Source organism: Otolemur garnettii, unplaced genomic scaffold, assembly GCF_000181295.1.
Source record: "Otolemur garnettii isolate 467f Iridium unplaced genomic scaffold, OtoGar3 scaffold00168, whole genome shotgun sequence".
NCBI classification, from domain to species: Eukaryota; Metazoa; Chordata; class Mammalia; order Primates; family Galagidae; genus Otolemur; species Otolemur garnettii.
Genome location: NW_003852563.1, coordinates 2,729,981 through 2,747,872, shown reverse-complemented (window position 1 = coordinate 2,747,872; position 17,892 = coordinate 2,729,981). Strand labels below are relative to the sequence as shown.

The 17,892-nt window shown below is 34.5% G+C and overlaps 1 protein-coding gene across 1 annotated transcript in view; it reads right to left on the bottom strand.

Annotated features, from left to right (window-relative positions):
* USH2A (usherin) overlaps positions 1-17,892 on the bottom strand; it is a 775,219-nt gene that overhangs the window by 702,856 nt on the left and 54,471 nt on the right. Inside the window, exon 3 of the mRNA XM_003800142.1 lies at positions 11,026-11,158. Within this exon, the coding sequence (XP_003800190.1) occupies positions 11,026-11,158 (133 nt within the window). The remainder of the gene's footprint in view (positions 1-11,025; positions 11,159-17,892) is intronic.

Here is a 17,892-nt window from a genome sequence, read left to right as displayed (position 1 = left end):
TTTTTTTTTAATGGAAAAATAACAATATGTATTCATACCCTTGAAAATGTTTCATTAATACAAGAACATTTTACAATGTAAGAGTAAATGGGACAAAATTCAGGAAAATAATTTTGGTCAGGTCTAGATTATATGCCTAGAAGTAGATTAAAAATAGCAGCGCCAATCTAATCTAATCAATTGGACTATCAATCTAATCAATTATTGGATTAATAATTTTAGTCAGGTCTAGATTATATGCCAGAAGTAGATTAAAAATAGCAGTGTCAATCTATAGAAGTTCTTTCATTATTTGTATTAGTTTTTATAGTAAAATTGGACATAATATCATCAGCTAAGAATCAGTATAAGGAGTAAGTCTGAAGACAGAAGAAAATGTACTAATACAAATAATTATAATGAGACAGGAGAAGTGAATGAATAAGGGAAATCTGGAGGGACTGCAGAGCACATGGGAGGTTTATGGTCATGAATTTAAGGTGGGACAGGACATCCTAAGTGGGTATATTTAACCAATGATGTGGTAATAGTAGAAGAGAGAAAAAGGGGAGTCAAGGTGTGCAAGGAAGTGGATATAATGATTGACATAAAACTCATGCTGAAAAAGAAGTGAATTGAGCACATCAAGAAAATAAAGAGCAGTATAAAGTGGTTAAATCACATAGAGGTCCCAGAGGAGTTGACAGATTGTTGGACTCAAGGAATAAAGGGTAAAACCTTGTCAGTGCATGTATATATCTGACAGAAAAGCAAATACAAGAGATTTACGTTACACTACGTGGTTAGAAGACTGCTTCAGGACAGACAGACAGAGCTGCTAGGAGGCACTGAAGGTAAATGATCACCTGATCACTAGTGAAAGAAGATCCAACTGCTAGATTTGTAACAAAAAGAAATATGTTTTAGCTTTAAATATTAGCACTGAATAGATTTCAGACAAGGAAAACAGAAGTAAAAAGTAAACAAGTAAGCAATAAAAGTTAGGGCCCCCAAAAGCTGAATATCTCCAGGAAAAATTCGAAAAGCTAACTGCAAGGTCAATGCCTGAATTTTACCAAAATAATCTTTGGGGGCAAGTAATAGGTACAGTCCTTGTTCAGAGAGCCAGAGACCCTCCCACAGCTGAAATAATCTAGAGAGTTGCAGAATTAAGTATGGAGTTGTGCCAAAGGAAGAAAGGAGGACTTATTGGCTGATACCTGTACAATAATAGTTCCACTCCCACTTCTGCATTAATGGTGTAAATTGAAAGAGACCACGGCTTTGCCATCAACCTAACAATCTTTTAAAGCCATGAGAAAGTAGAGGACACAAAGACACTTACATGAATTAATTATAATAGTGAGCTTTTCACCAGAAAGATGAGACCCAGGGAGGGATACATAAGCAGGAGGTAAGAGGTCAGAAAGCCAGGCACAGAGAAAGTATATGTATGGGCGAAACCAGCCGCACACAGAGTAGAATGACAATCGGAATTCCAAAGAGCCCACCCACACACTGAACCTGGACCATTTTGATTCTATGAGTAGATATCAAAAATCAATGCTGAGCTAAGTAATACAAAAACAGTGGCGAAGCCTACATACAGAGGACTGTCCAATTGGTTTGATCTTTCTTTCTTACTGTCCACTCCATTCTCAAGGCCTAGTAGAACCAGCAGGGCTCTTTTTCTGGAGCACTCCTGTTCCATTCCTGTTCACAAAACATCTCTGTCATGGAAGAAAAACGTCTCAAGACATGTCAAAAAGCAATAAACTGTGGCCCATAAAAAAGACAGAAGAGTTCGTAGTCAAATATAGACATGGTCCACGTGTTGGAATTACCAAACTTGAAAATATTTATGATAAAAGTGCCAAAAGATCGTGTAGAAATGGTGAAAAATACGTGTGAATAACTCTATCTTCAGCAGAGATGTGAAATATACAAAAAGTAACAAAATGGAAATACTGGAAATTAAAGGTATAATTTTGAACTGAAGAATTTTCTAAGCAGGCTTAACAGCAGCCTAGACCAAAAAAAAAAAAAAAAAAGGTTGGGAGAAATGGTCAGTGATTTCAAGATAAGAGAAAGTATTCGAACAGAAACTTAAAGAAAAAAAAAGAGTAAACACAAAGACACAATAAAGTATACACAAGATCTATGGGACAATACCCAGTGCTCTAACATAAATGTAATTAGTCCTAGAAAAAAAGAAGAAAATGGAGGGGAGGAAAAAGAAAGAAAGAAACGTTTGAAGAGACAATTATCAATAACTTCTAAAATTAATAGAAACATCAACTTATAGAGCCCAAAATTGGAGCGAACCTCAAGCTGGATAAATACAAGGAAAACCATGCCAGGGCATTTCTGATAACATGAAAAAGAAAAAAAGAAAGATCTGAAAAGCATCAAGAGGAAAATAACAGCATATGAGGGAACTTTGACATAGATGATGGCTGACTTCTCACCAGAAAGAACAGAGGTGAGAAGATAATGAAACAAAACCTTCATACTGTTCTAAAAGAAATCATAATTAACATAGGAATCGATATTCAATGAACATAGCCTTCAGAAGTAAAGATAAAGACATTTTCACAAAGCTCCAGAGAATTTGTTTCAGCAGAATAAAGTACCAGCAATTAAAGAAAACAATTCTTCCAGGTGGTAAGAAATAACATCAGGCAGAACCCAGGATTTTCAGGAAACAATGATGAGTATTAGAAAGGGCCAACTTCACAAGAGAAATTGTTTCATGGGATTTATATAAACAAAAACACGGCATTTCCAATATCTACTATGCCATTACTCTAAACGGAAACTGTTTTCTTCCTCAATCTAGGCACATTTTGATTTTGAGCCAAAAAATTAAACATAGTTATTGACCATTATTTTAAAATGCTTGTTTAAGAAAGTCAGACTTAAACAACATCTACCTTTTGAGAACAATGACACTACCCTGGTGATGATAGTGGGTAGGAGGCAGGGAAAGCCCCAAATTCAGGATTATACAAGGTATCCATGTACCAAAAACATTTGCACCTTCCCTAAGAGTTTGAAATAAAAAATAATTATTAATAATATCTATAGCAAAATTTTATTGAATACTTAAAGTGAATCAAGAGACATTAATTTATAAGCTTTATAATCACCCTGAAAAGTATGTATATAAAACACATTTTACAAATGAGAAAACAAATTAGGAAATTGGATTGAGAATTTAAGCTCTCTGCCAAAGTCTCTTGGCTGTTAAAAAGCAGAGATGGGATTCAAACCCAAATATGTCTCATTCTAAATCTCATGCCTTGCTTCTCAGGCACTAATTACTATAGCAATTATAATTCGTATGTACAATGAGTCAAATGTCCAGTACAGACTTGTGTTTCTTCAATCCATATACATAGTATATAATTTAAATGATTAACATTTTCAAGACTGTCCAAATCAGGCCTCTCTGCTTGAACTTCAATTACATTCACAGCATAAACATATTCTATAAAATGTTTTTGTTTCTTATTTTATTCAAAATTAGAAAATATTGCATTTTATTATGAAACAATAGTTTATCGAAAAATATACAATCTTCGCAAAAAAATTTTCAAGTCATTTCCTTGCACTCCCACTCATAGAGATTAAATTATTAATATTCTGAATGACACTGTGGTATATGCCCATCTAGATTTTTAAATAATTAATATGTGTATGTTTATCATAGCACATACATTAAATTAGCTATTATTCTACACATTATTTCATGTTTCAGGAAACAACATATCATGAAGTCATTGCACGTCTCTGCAAAACGATATATTTTGTTCCTCTTAATGGTGTTGTAAACTATTGCATTGTAGACATGAATTATAATTGATTTAATCAATTCCCTTTTGAAGTCTTTAACTGATTTCAATTAATTCTACAGTGAACATTTTAAGTCCACATTTAAGCCTTGTCTAATTATAATCTTGCGATAATGTCCTAGAAGCAGAAATCTTGAATTAAGTAGTTTTCACATTTTTACTTTTGATAGTTTGCCAGGTTGCCCCAAATTCTTTCCAACGTTGGTATTACCTCTTTTTTATTTCTTGTCGAACTAAGCATAAAGCAATAAGCATTGTTTGAAGTTTAAATTCTCAGATGTTTTATTGGTCGGATGTTTTAATATTTTCCTTTAGTGTTTCTGGACGTGGTATCATGCTAATAAAAGTCTTCTATATGCCAGGATTATAGAAGCATTTGCCTTCATACTCTACTAATATGCTTACATATTTTATATACAAACTTCAAATAATCAATAGTTTTTACTTAGTATATGTGGGGCATGCGCTATACATATATATGTGTGTGTGTGTGTGTGTGTGTATGTGTGTGTAATCTCACAACTGGGCAATTGTCCTGCTAGTATTGCTAGATAACTTTTCTCCAATGATCTGAAACCAATTTTATCTTTATTTAAACCCCTCTTTCTATATTCTTCTTCCATTCAATTACCAATCTCAATTCATCAATTTCTATATTTTCATCTGTGTCACCAAAAAATTATCACAGAAAAATGTTAGCATAATCTCCGCTGAACTAAAAGGTAAGTAGACCTAGCTGAGTTTAGAAGTGTGAACCCAGAGGATACTGGATAGAGATCAAAAGTGGCATACCAATGTCACAGTCAAGATCAAGCAGATCGGTTAAGACACACACAAAGTAGAAAACAAGAAAGAGGAGGCAAATAGGACTTAGCTTTATTAGGTAATGATCTTTTTCTTCCCTGGGTATTCACTTTAACAGATACTCGATACACATTTTTTGATTCCTTAATGACCAATGACTTTCTTAGAAGCGTGGTATATATGTCTGGATGCGTAATATAGAAATTCTCATCTTTAAAGGGAAACTAGGACTCAGTTGACAAATGAGTTCAGAAATAGCTCTGAAGAGTTCTGATTCACACAGCTCTTTAATTTTAAATCCAAAAATTGGAGAGCTATTATAGTTTATGACCTCAATGACATTAGTGACTCCTCATAACTATATATTTGCTAGCATAAGTCCTCTAGGTTATGGGTCTGACTGGAAGCATTGAAATAAATCTACAACTCAAAGAAAAATTTCTAAAAAGGAACCAACACACCTTGGTTGATACGGATGGTGTAAGGTGTTTATATTTGTATATTTAAAAATCAGCCTGGCTAAATCAGGCATATATTAATTATATTAATAATGGAATAATAATGTATAGATGAGGGTTCAGTGAAAGGCATTTAGTCCACTGATGAATTTCACAGGGGAGGCAAGGACAAGTCCTACACAGTGGGAAGTTGTCATTAGCAATACATTTTTCAGTAAGACTCAAAGAAAAAGCTTGGTGGTCACCAACACTCTGGTGGAAAGTTGTTACTTTCCGGGTGCTAAACAGAGAACTGAGTCAAACTGAATGAGAGAAAGATAGAAAAGGTACATCTTGATCTGCTATTGGGCTTCATTTCACAAGCCTGTGTCTGAGGCCGTGTCTGTTCCAAAGCAGGGACAGCCGGCGTGGCACTGCATGAGAGCACCTTTAATTCAGCTCACAGTAATCCTTTGCACAATTACCTCTTTTGAATGAAACCATCTTGGATATGGACAAAAGTATGGAGGACAGTGACTTAATTTTTTTATTAAAAAAAAAAAGGAGCAAGTGAGAGAAAGAAAATGATTTATAATAAGTCCATGGGAACATTCTGTACCTATCTCTTTTCTGATTAGAGAGGTGGCATGGAGCCTGGCTCATTAGGCAGAAGTAATGAGCCAGTCTATATGCCATCTCTAATTAGAGAAAAGATACAGTAGGTACAACTGTACGTATAAATTGATGGAATAAAGATAAAAATTATTTAAAAGATCCTTTTCCTCCTGTAGCTCTCGGATGCCCGTGACGTAAAGGAGAAAACGATAATAGAAACCAAATAAAATTTGAAATAAACCCTTTTCCACTTACATGTTTTCTAATCAGAAGTGAAATTTATTCCTGTACAGTTTAAAAATAAGTACCATCTTCAGTTCACGCTGTCCTTTTGAAGCATTAATTCAACATTTAGTATACCGAAAAAAAAATAGAAGCCATTTTAATGTGCAGCGCACAGTGGACAAATTTATGGCACTATTGAACACTTTGAGCAACATTTGGTGCAATAAAACATTTTTAGAAGTACTAATGGGGATTAAATATTGAAATAAGGCTCACAAGATTTAATATGTTATTTAAAAATTCTGCATGCAGAGTACTTTATAAAATTCTTCAATATACTAATTACTCAAACCAGGCTTCTAAATATATATGTTCCTTTAAAAAAAAAATTGCTTCTTCACATAAGTTTAGCCTGATCTAAGAGTGAACAGAAATTAAAGTAATAGAGCCTTTTATAGTCATTTCTCCTTTTGATCCCTACAATAATCAGATGGAAAGATTGATTTCTATCTTGTTGCTTCAAAATAAAAAAATATTCAAAGAGTTTAATACTACTTCCTACTTCTCGCACAGCTGCTATACAACAAGCAATGTGGTCTAAACATATTTCACATAATTTTTACGACATCCCAATAAAATTAGAAACCAGACACTTAAAGAGAGAAGATATTTTGATCAAAGGAACACAAACAGATTAAATGAAATCCCAGGTTTGCTTGACACCAGACATTGGGAAATTTAACCACAATGTTTGAATGTATTTTGAGTATCAAAGAGATATACCTTCTTCCTTTAGACATAAGTTTAAATAACTCAGGCCATAGAAAAAAACAAAACTAATATTTTGTATTTTTCCTAATTAACAGCAGTAACATCATATATGAATACCTATAGGACAACTCCAAGGTCATGTCCAGGCATTTATTAGAAGCATTTTAAAAGATTTAGGTTTATGCTATGTAGAAATGATAGAGTTACATAAACATGAGGATTAATAATGGCAAAGATCAATATAAATATTGACTGATATTTTTATAGGATAGTAACAAAATTGGAAAATGAAGTTCAGAAGCAATACTAAGTATAACTGCATTTAAAAAAATAACTAAAAAGTAGCCAAAATCTGGAACTCTAACAATACCAAATTTATTCTCCTTCATTGCTGATGGGAATGCAAATTGGTACACCCACTTCAGAAGACAATTTGGTGGTTTCTTACAAAACTAAACATATCTTACCATATGATCCAGCACTTGTGCTCCTTTGTATTTACTCAAAGGAGTTGAAAACTTATGTTCACACAAAACCTACACACTGATGTTTACAGTAGCTTATTCATAATTGCCAAAACTTGGAAAGAACCAAGATGTCCTCAGTAGGTGAGTGGATAAATACATTGTGATACATCTAGATAGTCTTGACTAAAGCAAGTGAGGAGCTTGCGCTGCCAGGTGTTAACACAGTCATGAAGCTACAGTAGTTAAAACGAAATAGTTTCACTGAAGCATAGACAGATAGGTGGGAGAGAAACTTCAGAAGCAAACCCATCTTCACATGGGTTGACATCTTCACATGCCATCTGACATATGGCACAGTCACCAATACAGAGTGGTAGAAACAATTTGTTAAAGAAAATTGTTTCTAGATTAATACTACATTCACATGGGAAAAAAATAAATATTGCCCTCTACTTTATATCACACCCAACCATTTATTCCAGATATAGACCTAAATTTGAGAAAATAATGAAGTTTCCAGAATAAAGAACAGTAGAATATCATCATGATGCCAGATTTACAAAGATATTCTAAACAGAACGTAAAATGTATTAAAGCATAAAAGAATAATTAGTAAATTGGACTTCAATATAATTAAGAAGTTTTTTTTTTAATCAAAGAACACGGTTCATCAAGAGAGTGAAGCTATATGCCATAGCCCAAAAGACAACATTTACCATTGTATATCTATCAAAAAGTTCATAGTCAAAGTCCTCCTACAAATTATTAAGTAAAATGCAAACCACCCAATTACAAATAGGCAACAAATTTCAGCAGGTACTTCACACACAAGCATATACACATGGAAAGTAAGTACATGAAAAGATCACTCAGCCTCATTAGCCATCAGGAAGTGCACCACACACCTACCCAAATGGCAAGCAGTGATAAGATTTGGCAATAGGAAGCTCCGGGAAAGATGCAGAACAAGTCAAATTCTTTTAATATTGCTGGTTGGAACATCCACTTTGGAAAACCATTCGGAAGTATTTCCTAAAGCTACACATATAACTATACACGATATAGATAAATTTCACAGCAATAGCGCTAAGCAAAAGAAACACAAATGAGTGCCTACTGTATAATTTCATTTGCAGAATAGTTCAAGAACAGACAGCATTAATCCATGTTTATAGAGGTCTACCCTGGTACTGTTCTGTGCTTCCCTTTCGAGTAAGCATTCATTAGGAAAGACTCTTTGAGATGCTGAAAACGTTCTACAACTTTTTCTAGACGAGAGTTTCACAGGTGTATATAAATATTAAAAACTCATCAAGCTATAACCTTAATATTTATGCACTATCTCGCATGCATGTTTTCCCTTGATTAAACTTTAAAATAATATTTTTAAATATCTATAACACAAAGTTAGCAAGCCATCTAAAACTGGAGAAAACATATGCAACATAATAGTCTTGACATTAATGAGCTTCCACAAATAAGGAATTACGGAGTATAAATATGGACACACAACATGAATAAGAAATTCACAAATGAAATGCAAATGATCAAAACTCATGTGCAAAGCTACTCAAATTCATTAATGGCCAAATAATTCTAAGTCAGCATCCAAAAATATTTTTTGCTTAGAGGAATGGCTAAGGATGAAAAAATTATAAAAAGGAACATGGATAATTTGTAAGGTTAGTGTTTAAGGACACAAGTACTTGGCTATATATTTTGACAAGGCTATACATTTTCACAACCTTTCTGGAAGTCGTCTATTCTTATGCATTGGAGTAATATTTGTAATATCCATTTAAATATAAAATGGCCAGCCATTCAATGTCTATGGATTTCTCTTAAGGGAATAATTAGAACGGCATTAATATTATTATTTACCAATATAGTTTAGTATATACAAGGTACTGTGATTAGCTCTTCATTCATTCATTTGACAAATTAATCTTGAGCCTCTACTGCAGGCCAGATGCTTGAAAAACACTAATGCTTTTATGACATTGCTTTGTTTGATCCTCACATTGACCTTGTACTTTAGAAAAGCAATGTCATCATCATTTGAAGTTGGGAACACTACAGTTTAGAGACATTAAAAAGTTTATCCAGGTCCTCTAGCTAGGAAGGGGGAGATGAAATTTAAACTAAGGGAGCTTGACACCACATACAGGGTATTAAGGAATTTGCAATCAGGTAACTTCTCAAACACATATATATCTATGTGCATAGGTGTATGATCAACTCATAAATTATATTTAAAAATACAAACAGAGATATGGAGAGATTAAATGGATATAGACATACAGAGTGTTTCTTAGCAAAGAACTATTTATAATGAAACTTTGGAAATAACTTATACGTTCATTATAGAAGCTTATTTTAAAAATGTGCGTTACACCTATAAATTGTATACAATGTGGCCATTTTTAATTAGAAGATCTATCTAAATGAGAAGGTACATGACATAAAATGTTGTTTATAACATTTGGAGAAGTATTTATTTTTAGAGGGCTCAGAGAAAGCATATGTATTGTAATTTTATTTTTAGAAAAATATATTTATGTCTTGAGCTAAAAATGTCCTAAAAATCTGGAAGAATATAAATAAGTTAAACTATATCTCTGAAAATGGAAATATGGAAATTCTTTCTATTTCATAGAGTTCCATATTGTCTGGATTTTTTTTAATGAGCAGATAGCATAAAATAATATCCTATTTTAAAGTGTAGGCATTTTAAAGACCATTGTGCTAGATATTTCAAGATAATTCTAATTTCAACTTCTGTGTTTTTTTTTTTAATTTGGTGTATAGTACATGTTACCTTCTTAAACAATATGGCCCATTTTTAGTGTGGGAAAATATGAACGTCAGAGATTCAGTTTATTACATGTTGATATCAATTCTCAGTTCATATCCAATACTCTATAGTCTTACTTTAGCAATGTCCTACTTTAAAATGCAAACTCCCCCCAAAAAAGAAATAGAGAAAAAATATATAATTTATTATATATTGATCTTCCTTTAAAGAGGCTGGGTGTGGTGGCTCATACCTATAATCCTAGCACTCTCGGAGGCTGAGGTAGGTGGATTCCTTGAGCTCACAAGTTTGGGAACAGCTTGAGCAAGAGCAAGACCTCATCTCTTCTAAAAATAGAAAAACTAGCCAGGCATTGTGGTGGATGCCTGTAGTCCCAGATACTTAAGAGGCTAAGCCCAAGAGTTTGAGGTTGTTGTGAGCTGTGATGCCATGACACTTGACCCCATGGTGATAGAGTGAGACTCTACCTCCAAAAATAATAGAATAATAATAATAAAATGCATTAGAATATAAAAGTTTTAATTTTGAAGGCTTAGGGGGTTGAATAGTGGACCCCGAAAGATGCATCCTCCTGTGACAATGACTTTATTTGGAAAAAAGGGCTCTGCAGACATACGTAAGTAAAGAATCTCAACTCAATTCTGGATAAGGGCGGGCCCTGAATTCAATGACAAATGTTCTTTTAAGAGAATAAAAGAGGAAAAGATTCCAAGGAGAAGGTAATATGAAGACAGAGGCACAGGAGTTTTGAAGGTGCAAGTAGAGCAACCCTGAGAATGGCAGCAGCCCCCAGCAGGGCGGAGGCATGGAACCGATTCTCCTTCAGAGATTTCAAATGACCCAACATCGCTGAACCCTTGACTTCAGACCTCCAGCCTCCACAACTGTGAAAGAATAAATTCATAGAATAGTAAGCTGCCCCTGAATTGGTGGCAATTGCCACTGCAGCCCCAGGAAATGAATACATTTAGATATTTCGATATATGATTTGCTTGATGCATTTTTGAGGAACAATGTAACTGGATAAAATAAATAGTATTTTTAAGTCATAATCTTACCCTTCAAACTCTGTCCTATCTGCATGGTGCCAGAAGCAAAATCAGTAATTGAACCACTTAGCGTTCTTGCATCAAAAGCTGAATGATCCTTCTCGGGACCATTGATAAAGAAGCTGATTTTTGTCTGATGTACCTGTAAGAAATTATGATCATCATTATTTTAAGTGCATGTACTTTTATTTCATAGTAACCACATTTTGCCAGTCTTTGTCAGGTTACTTTCCTACTTCTCTACTTTGTTAAGTTGAAAGCACTGAAAACCACTTATTTTATTGGGTCAATAATAGATTCAATAATGTGTTTATAGATGTAGATAGAAACCGAGAGATTGTGGCTCTGTGTTGCAATGATATCTCCCAGGATATTCACAGGCATACACAATCATTTGCCCCACATTTGTAATAGCTCTGATTGCCATACATTTGTAAGTTTTTTTAGGACATACTCGTTTTTTAAAATACCATGAAATATGCTATGGTTATATTTGGAAATAAAGGAGAAAAGAATTACAGCAGAGAGAAATATTCAATACTAGATATACCAAAAATGTATAACATGTAAGTATGCTAATAATTCAATATCAGCTAGTAGGATAAAATATTTCCTAAAAATATTTCCTATAAATATTTCTTAGGTGTTGATATTCAATGGTAAATTTCAGATATACTTTTCCAATATAGGATAACAAAAATTTGCCAATCATTCTAGACTCATCAATCAAACAGCCCAATAACTGTCTGCATTAGGAGTTAGTCAAGTCTTTCCATAAATCGCCAGAGCATCTTTTTTCTTTGCAAGCCAAATTATTTGGTTCTGTGGGCTAAATGATCCCTGTCACAACTGTGTAACTATGCTTCAATGCAAAAATAGGCACAGATGATACGTGGACAAATGAGCATGGCTGTGTTCAAATTCAACTACACTTATAAAAATAAGTGGCCAATTAGATTTGACCCACACATTGTAGTTTGACACACTCTGGATTATACCACAAAGTTATGGAATTTTTGTTTGTGTGACATCAATCCTGAATAGCCAATTCAAACTTTCCTGGGGAACACATCTAGATTCTATCAGCACAAAATCCTTGATGACTGCATATATTTCTCAATAAACTAATCATGTTTGGACAGCAACTTTAGTCTCTACAAATAGTCCTTCTGATTAAGTGCTTTTAACTTAGCATATAAAAGAAATCACTGGTACTCTAATTAGTATAGGAACCAGAAAGGGCAAAAAAATAGCTATGGAGAGGGACTATGTTGAAAGAGGTGAGAAAAGAGAGTGAAATTTAAGGTCATGCAACTGAAAGGCAGGATGCTATGATTTTAATACAAAAATAAAATGTAAAATGATCTTCTACTATGAACTTGGAGTGGTAATGATGCACGAAGGTAAGTTCAGCAATTCTGACAAATGGACCACGCTGCTGCTGGGGTTTGATAGTGGGGGAAATCTTGGGTTTGCAGGGGTAGGGTATGTATGGTAAATCTGCCCCTTCCACTCAGTTTTTCTGGGAGTCTAAAACAGATCTAAAACATACATTGTATCTTCAAATGCCTTTCTGTAACTAAAAAATAAATTTGCAATAATTCATGAAGATAAGCATTCATTCACAAACCCATTTAAACCATTATGTGAATCATTGCCTTAAAAATCTTTTCCAAAGCCCCCCCCAACTTTGACTCAATCTGTATAAAAGCAAATTATGTAATCAAAACGTGCATACACCATAATATTCTAAATTGTTTACAAGCCCCCCTCAAAAAAAGGAAACAAAAAAGCTAGAGGTTGGCATCAAAATGACTTGGTAATACTGATTCTTCCTAAGATGCCTAATACGGCTCTTCTCCATTCTCACAAAACTTCTTTCATCGAAACTATGTTCTGTCTTAAATTCGTTGATCCAGCTTTGCGTTTGATTTCATTTTTAAAGCAACGTTTTAATAGACCTAAAATCATATGCTGATTTCTGTGGGGCCCGGATATATTCCTCTCTGCTGGGTAGTAGGGCTGCATTTTTTTTTTTTTCCTTTTGCATCCCATTTTTTACAGCCTGTTACTGTCATTTGGTGTTTGACTGTTATCATTATAAAAGATACAGGCTTTTCTACTTTGTTATTTGTAGCATTATCTCATGTTTTACAACATCTCCGCGCAACATGCAGGCACATGAAATATAACTAGTGAAAAGTTCTCGGTGGTATTAATGCATAAAAAAGAATGTGGTTCCATCTCTACTGTCTTTACCCAGCCAAAAGCTGATGAACAGCCAATTTTCCTTTATCACATTAGCACAGCCATGAGGGAAACACATTTGTTCTAGTCAGCTACACTAAAGATACTATTACCAATCTAACATATACATGTTTTATATCAGCAGTATTCTCAGAGCATGAGAGAGCCAACAATATATTAACACTAGCATGACAGTTTATTTAAGAAAAGAAAATTGTCTCTGTAGAGGGACAGAAGTTAGAAATGTATGGCTAAAGCTCAGTGTCACTGGTCTAATAAAGGTAATAATTCTTGGGCTTTCTTTATAGCAGGTAACGCTCCTCTGACAGTTCTGTCATATCATTCAAATAAAAATGTTGTCTTTTACAAGTTTAAGTGCACCTTTATTTTGAGTCAGATACAAAGCATGTTTTTGATTTTCTGGACTCACTGTATTATATCTGTAGTCAAGAGTTCAAGACCTTTTATTTTTTTTTTTTTTATCAACTCATCACATATTTGCTTAGTTGAAGAATTCAGTGTCACATGCAGTGAATTCCAAAAGGATGTTTTCACTTCGCTGGTACTTATAAGATGATTAATGACGATCCCAAGCCACTTTTTCCTTTGTCCCCTCCTCTACCAACCACCTTTCTATAAATAAGATTAAATCTTCTTTGGTTTTCTGCACTATGCTTTATGTTCCAAGATTCTCGAAACTCTTTTACAATTCTGATCTGGGGCCCCATCGCACGGGAACTGTGAAGGCTAAGGTGGCTGTTTGCAATAGCTCACGCTGATGATCCCCTTGCCAGTTATTTGGGAGAATTCATACAATGGAATTTCTGATTTGTGAAAAGAATGCCTTCTGCGAAAGTAAACTTCCCACCCATCTCATTCCCTGGTCCTAGGGGGATTTGAGTAGCTTGTACATATTTGTTGGTGTGCTTGAAATGAATGAATTAGCAAGACCAGCAGCAGTTGTAGAAAAGCTTGTAAGTCCCCTGTCATAAGAGGTTCAAAAACCCTTGGAAAGAAGAGATAGCCGAGCAAGTCACTCTCAAATTTTCATTCTCTTGGACTTTCATATTTTATTTTAACTACTTCCTAGGTCACATTCACATCTCTGTGGTAGGTTATACTCATCCCTTTGAGTGCAAGAATGTACTGGACTTTTTTTGAAATGTAGAATTCCTGACAATATCTTCCCTTTCTTATGCCTAATTAGTGGGGAGCATAATTCAAAAGTCCAGAAAATCATGCAATAGCTGAGTAGCTACCAATGGGAAGTTATAGTTAAGTCCACCTAGAAATATTCCACAATCACCTGTTCCATTGAAATATCAGATTTTTTCCTTCTTTTTTGTTGCTATTCTGTTTCTTCTAGGCACTGTGACCAGATGGACATGCTAACTGGTAAATAAATAGGATAAATAGGCAGAATACCCCTGCTGACTTTCTTACTCAACCAATTGTTTTCCTATTACCTATATCCTTCTCATTTAAATTGAATTCAGAAAGCATCAACCCAGTATCCATCATTGTCTTTTGAGTTACACCAAGAACAGTCATTATCCTTTCTCTCAAAGACCTTGTTTGTATGAAAACCAACAGAATCACCTTAATATACTAAGTATATGAATCATTATAAATGATGATGACTGTTTTCATTTAAGTAGTGAATCTCAATGAAGTCAATGAAGCTTTGTCTTTTTCAAGGAGTTTCTTCAGACGTTATATCTTAATTCGTTAATATGTGTGGTGTATAACTTATTTTTGGACACTTTCAGTGGGACTTGTCTTTCCAGAACCAATTTTCAAGCACCCCAGGAACACCAGTCTCATTAATTTGATGGAACTCATTCTATGCATTCTGAACGATGGCTTCTTAATAGATTAGCAAGGAGATTTGGCGACATATCTTAATTTCAAAACCACGCTCAAAAGATGATGATGGACAATACAAATATGAGAACATCATTTTGAATGTTAAGAAATTCAAATGAAAAAGAAAACAACTGTGATATGAATCAGAAGAGAAAACTTTATGGAGGAGAAAAGTCTTAGACTTTCTAAAATAGAAATTGTCCTGAAATAGAAATTTCTATTTCTAAGTGAAAGGAAGATTTGCATAAAAGATTCCACTATTCCATCTATATCTTTAAATCATAAGAAAGGGACTGTATCCTGAAAACTCTATAAGGTTATTTTAAAATATCACGTGTATATTGTATTCCTCCACCTAAGAACACATGGCATCCCCACACATCCCATCCAATTGCTTACCATTCTAACGTGAAGACAATATGAGGTTTTTTCCTCCACTCACCTCACCCAATTTTATTTCCAACCTTTACCACCAGCCAATCCCTAGTCTAATTGGTAAGATCTCATCTCTGTCTGATGATCACACCCAAGGCAGATTTGCTATTATCTCCATCTTAAAGATAATAAAATTGAAGCACAGAAAATTGAAAATAAAAGCTATTCAAGGTCATTTATAAGGGGAGTGGCTTCAGAGTTAGTTTTAAGCAGCTAACTTTCATTTGTTACACCCTGTTAGGATTTTGAAGTAACAGTTGTTTGGTTTACTGGACACATCCATTGAGTGTCTCTTCTCCAACTCTACCCAGGCCAGAGTTCAGGCTTCATGCCAACACCTTCCCCAGTAAGCAAGGTAACATCCCCTGTGTGCTATAACCACGTACCATGTGGCCAATGTGGTGCTGAGCGTTTTCTTTACATCATCTGACTTCTCGGATTGCCCCGTTACAGTGGTCTCATCCCAAATTATACCATAACAAATGAGGCTTAGCTATTATAGTATTCTGCTTCTGCAAACTACAGGAAATCTTTTAACTTTGAACAGTTTGTACCATCCTATATAATTATCAAACCTGATTGAACTGCAAGGTATCTCCTACAGTGTCAATTCCGAAGTCTCAGCTCTAACTATTTACCTAATCCTTTCCCATGTGAGAGCTTACATAAACACAAAGAAAGATGTCATTCCTCTCCTAAGACTCCTTCAGCAGAACTGGGTTTAGTTCCTGTGATGTTCCAAAAATGACATCATTTTTAATCTGTCCTTAAAATGTGACTCCAGAAATACTACAATCTCTGGATGTAGTCTGACCTGTCAAATTGGTGCAGGATTTTCACCTTAATACAATTCAAAATGGCATGCTAGATTTTTGGCAATGACATGATGCAGAAAAACTGATCAATTAAGTTGAGCTGGCTTTTCACTGCAATGCTGCCTTTTCGAAACTTATATCACCCTAAATCATGTACACTCCCTCCTGTATATATGCAGCTGGCTTTGTATACCCAAGGGCAAGAATTTATATATATCTATTATATTTCACCTTATTAGATTTAGCCCATTGCTCTGAGTTGTCAAAATCTTTTTGAATGCTATGTCTGTCATTCACCATATTTACCATCTTTCAAGATTTATGTCATTTGCAAATTTGATGAGCATGTCTTAATGTGTTGGGCAGAGGCTCAATAAATACTAAATGATTGACTAAGTGATACCCCCAAATAAAACCAACAAAATAATCTACATGATGTTACAACATGAAGCGTTGAAGGCACCATTTCCTAAGTGTCATACTATGATTCTTCACATACTTTTCAGAGCGTCCTTACTTGCTGACATGAGTTTTTATATAATTGTACACAAAGACGCCAGTGTATAGCATATTTTCTATGAAGCTGTATTTATACATATGTGTGAATAAGGAGCAGAGGTAATTACTCAAGGATTGTTGCGTTAACAGAAATTAATCATGTGAGTTGCCCACAAATATTTGGAAAGTGCATGCGTGCCACTGCTAGCTCGATTCATTGAATAGCTGCTTACATCTTCATTTTGAGTGTATGAAAGATGCTACTGAAAAATGAAATCCTACACAGATATGCTCATCCAAGGCTCTTCTTGGTTTTATTTGTTTTGTATTTCCACACATGCAGTGTTTTAACACTAGATCCTTCCCTCTGTCATCTCCTCTCCTCTCCACACACACACCCCAGCCCCCCACACACTTTCATTTCTTTCTATCTAATTCAGACAGGCCAGGCCCTTAAGTGATCTCCAGTGAAAACCTAAGTGTATTTCACATACACCTGCATATAATGCTTTGGATTTGCTGTTGTCACCAAGACATGGATTAAAGCTCTTCACATACTGTAACCTCCCAAGGATAAGCCCCCAGTTTAACTGATCTCTAAAAATTTAACACAGGAATGAATGCAAGTTGTTTTGTGTGTGTGTCCTATCTCAACCAGATGTGAAACTGCCATGGCCACTTCTTCCCAAATGATTACTCTTGTCCTTTATTTCAAAAATAGTTATTAATTTTTACATCTATCTATTATAAAAATCTGCCAATGCTCTGATTTATTATTGATTTCCTAAAGAAAGGGAAGAAATATAACCTACTTCCTGTAGATGTTGCCTAGGAATGGGTCACACACAATTCTACGTTTAAGGATGCTTCTGGTACACAAATTGATTCTCACCCTTAATTATCTCAATACATCATTGGTGCCTTTTGTTATCTTATTCACAGGGCACAGATGATTTCCAATTATTAGCATTAGCTCTAAAATAACTTAGTAAATGTTTTCCATATTTCATATCCT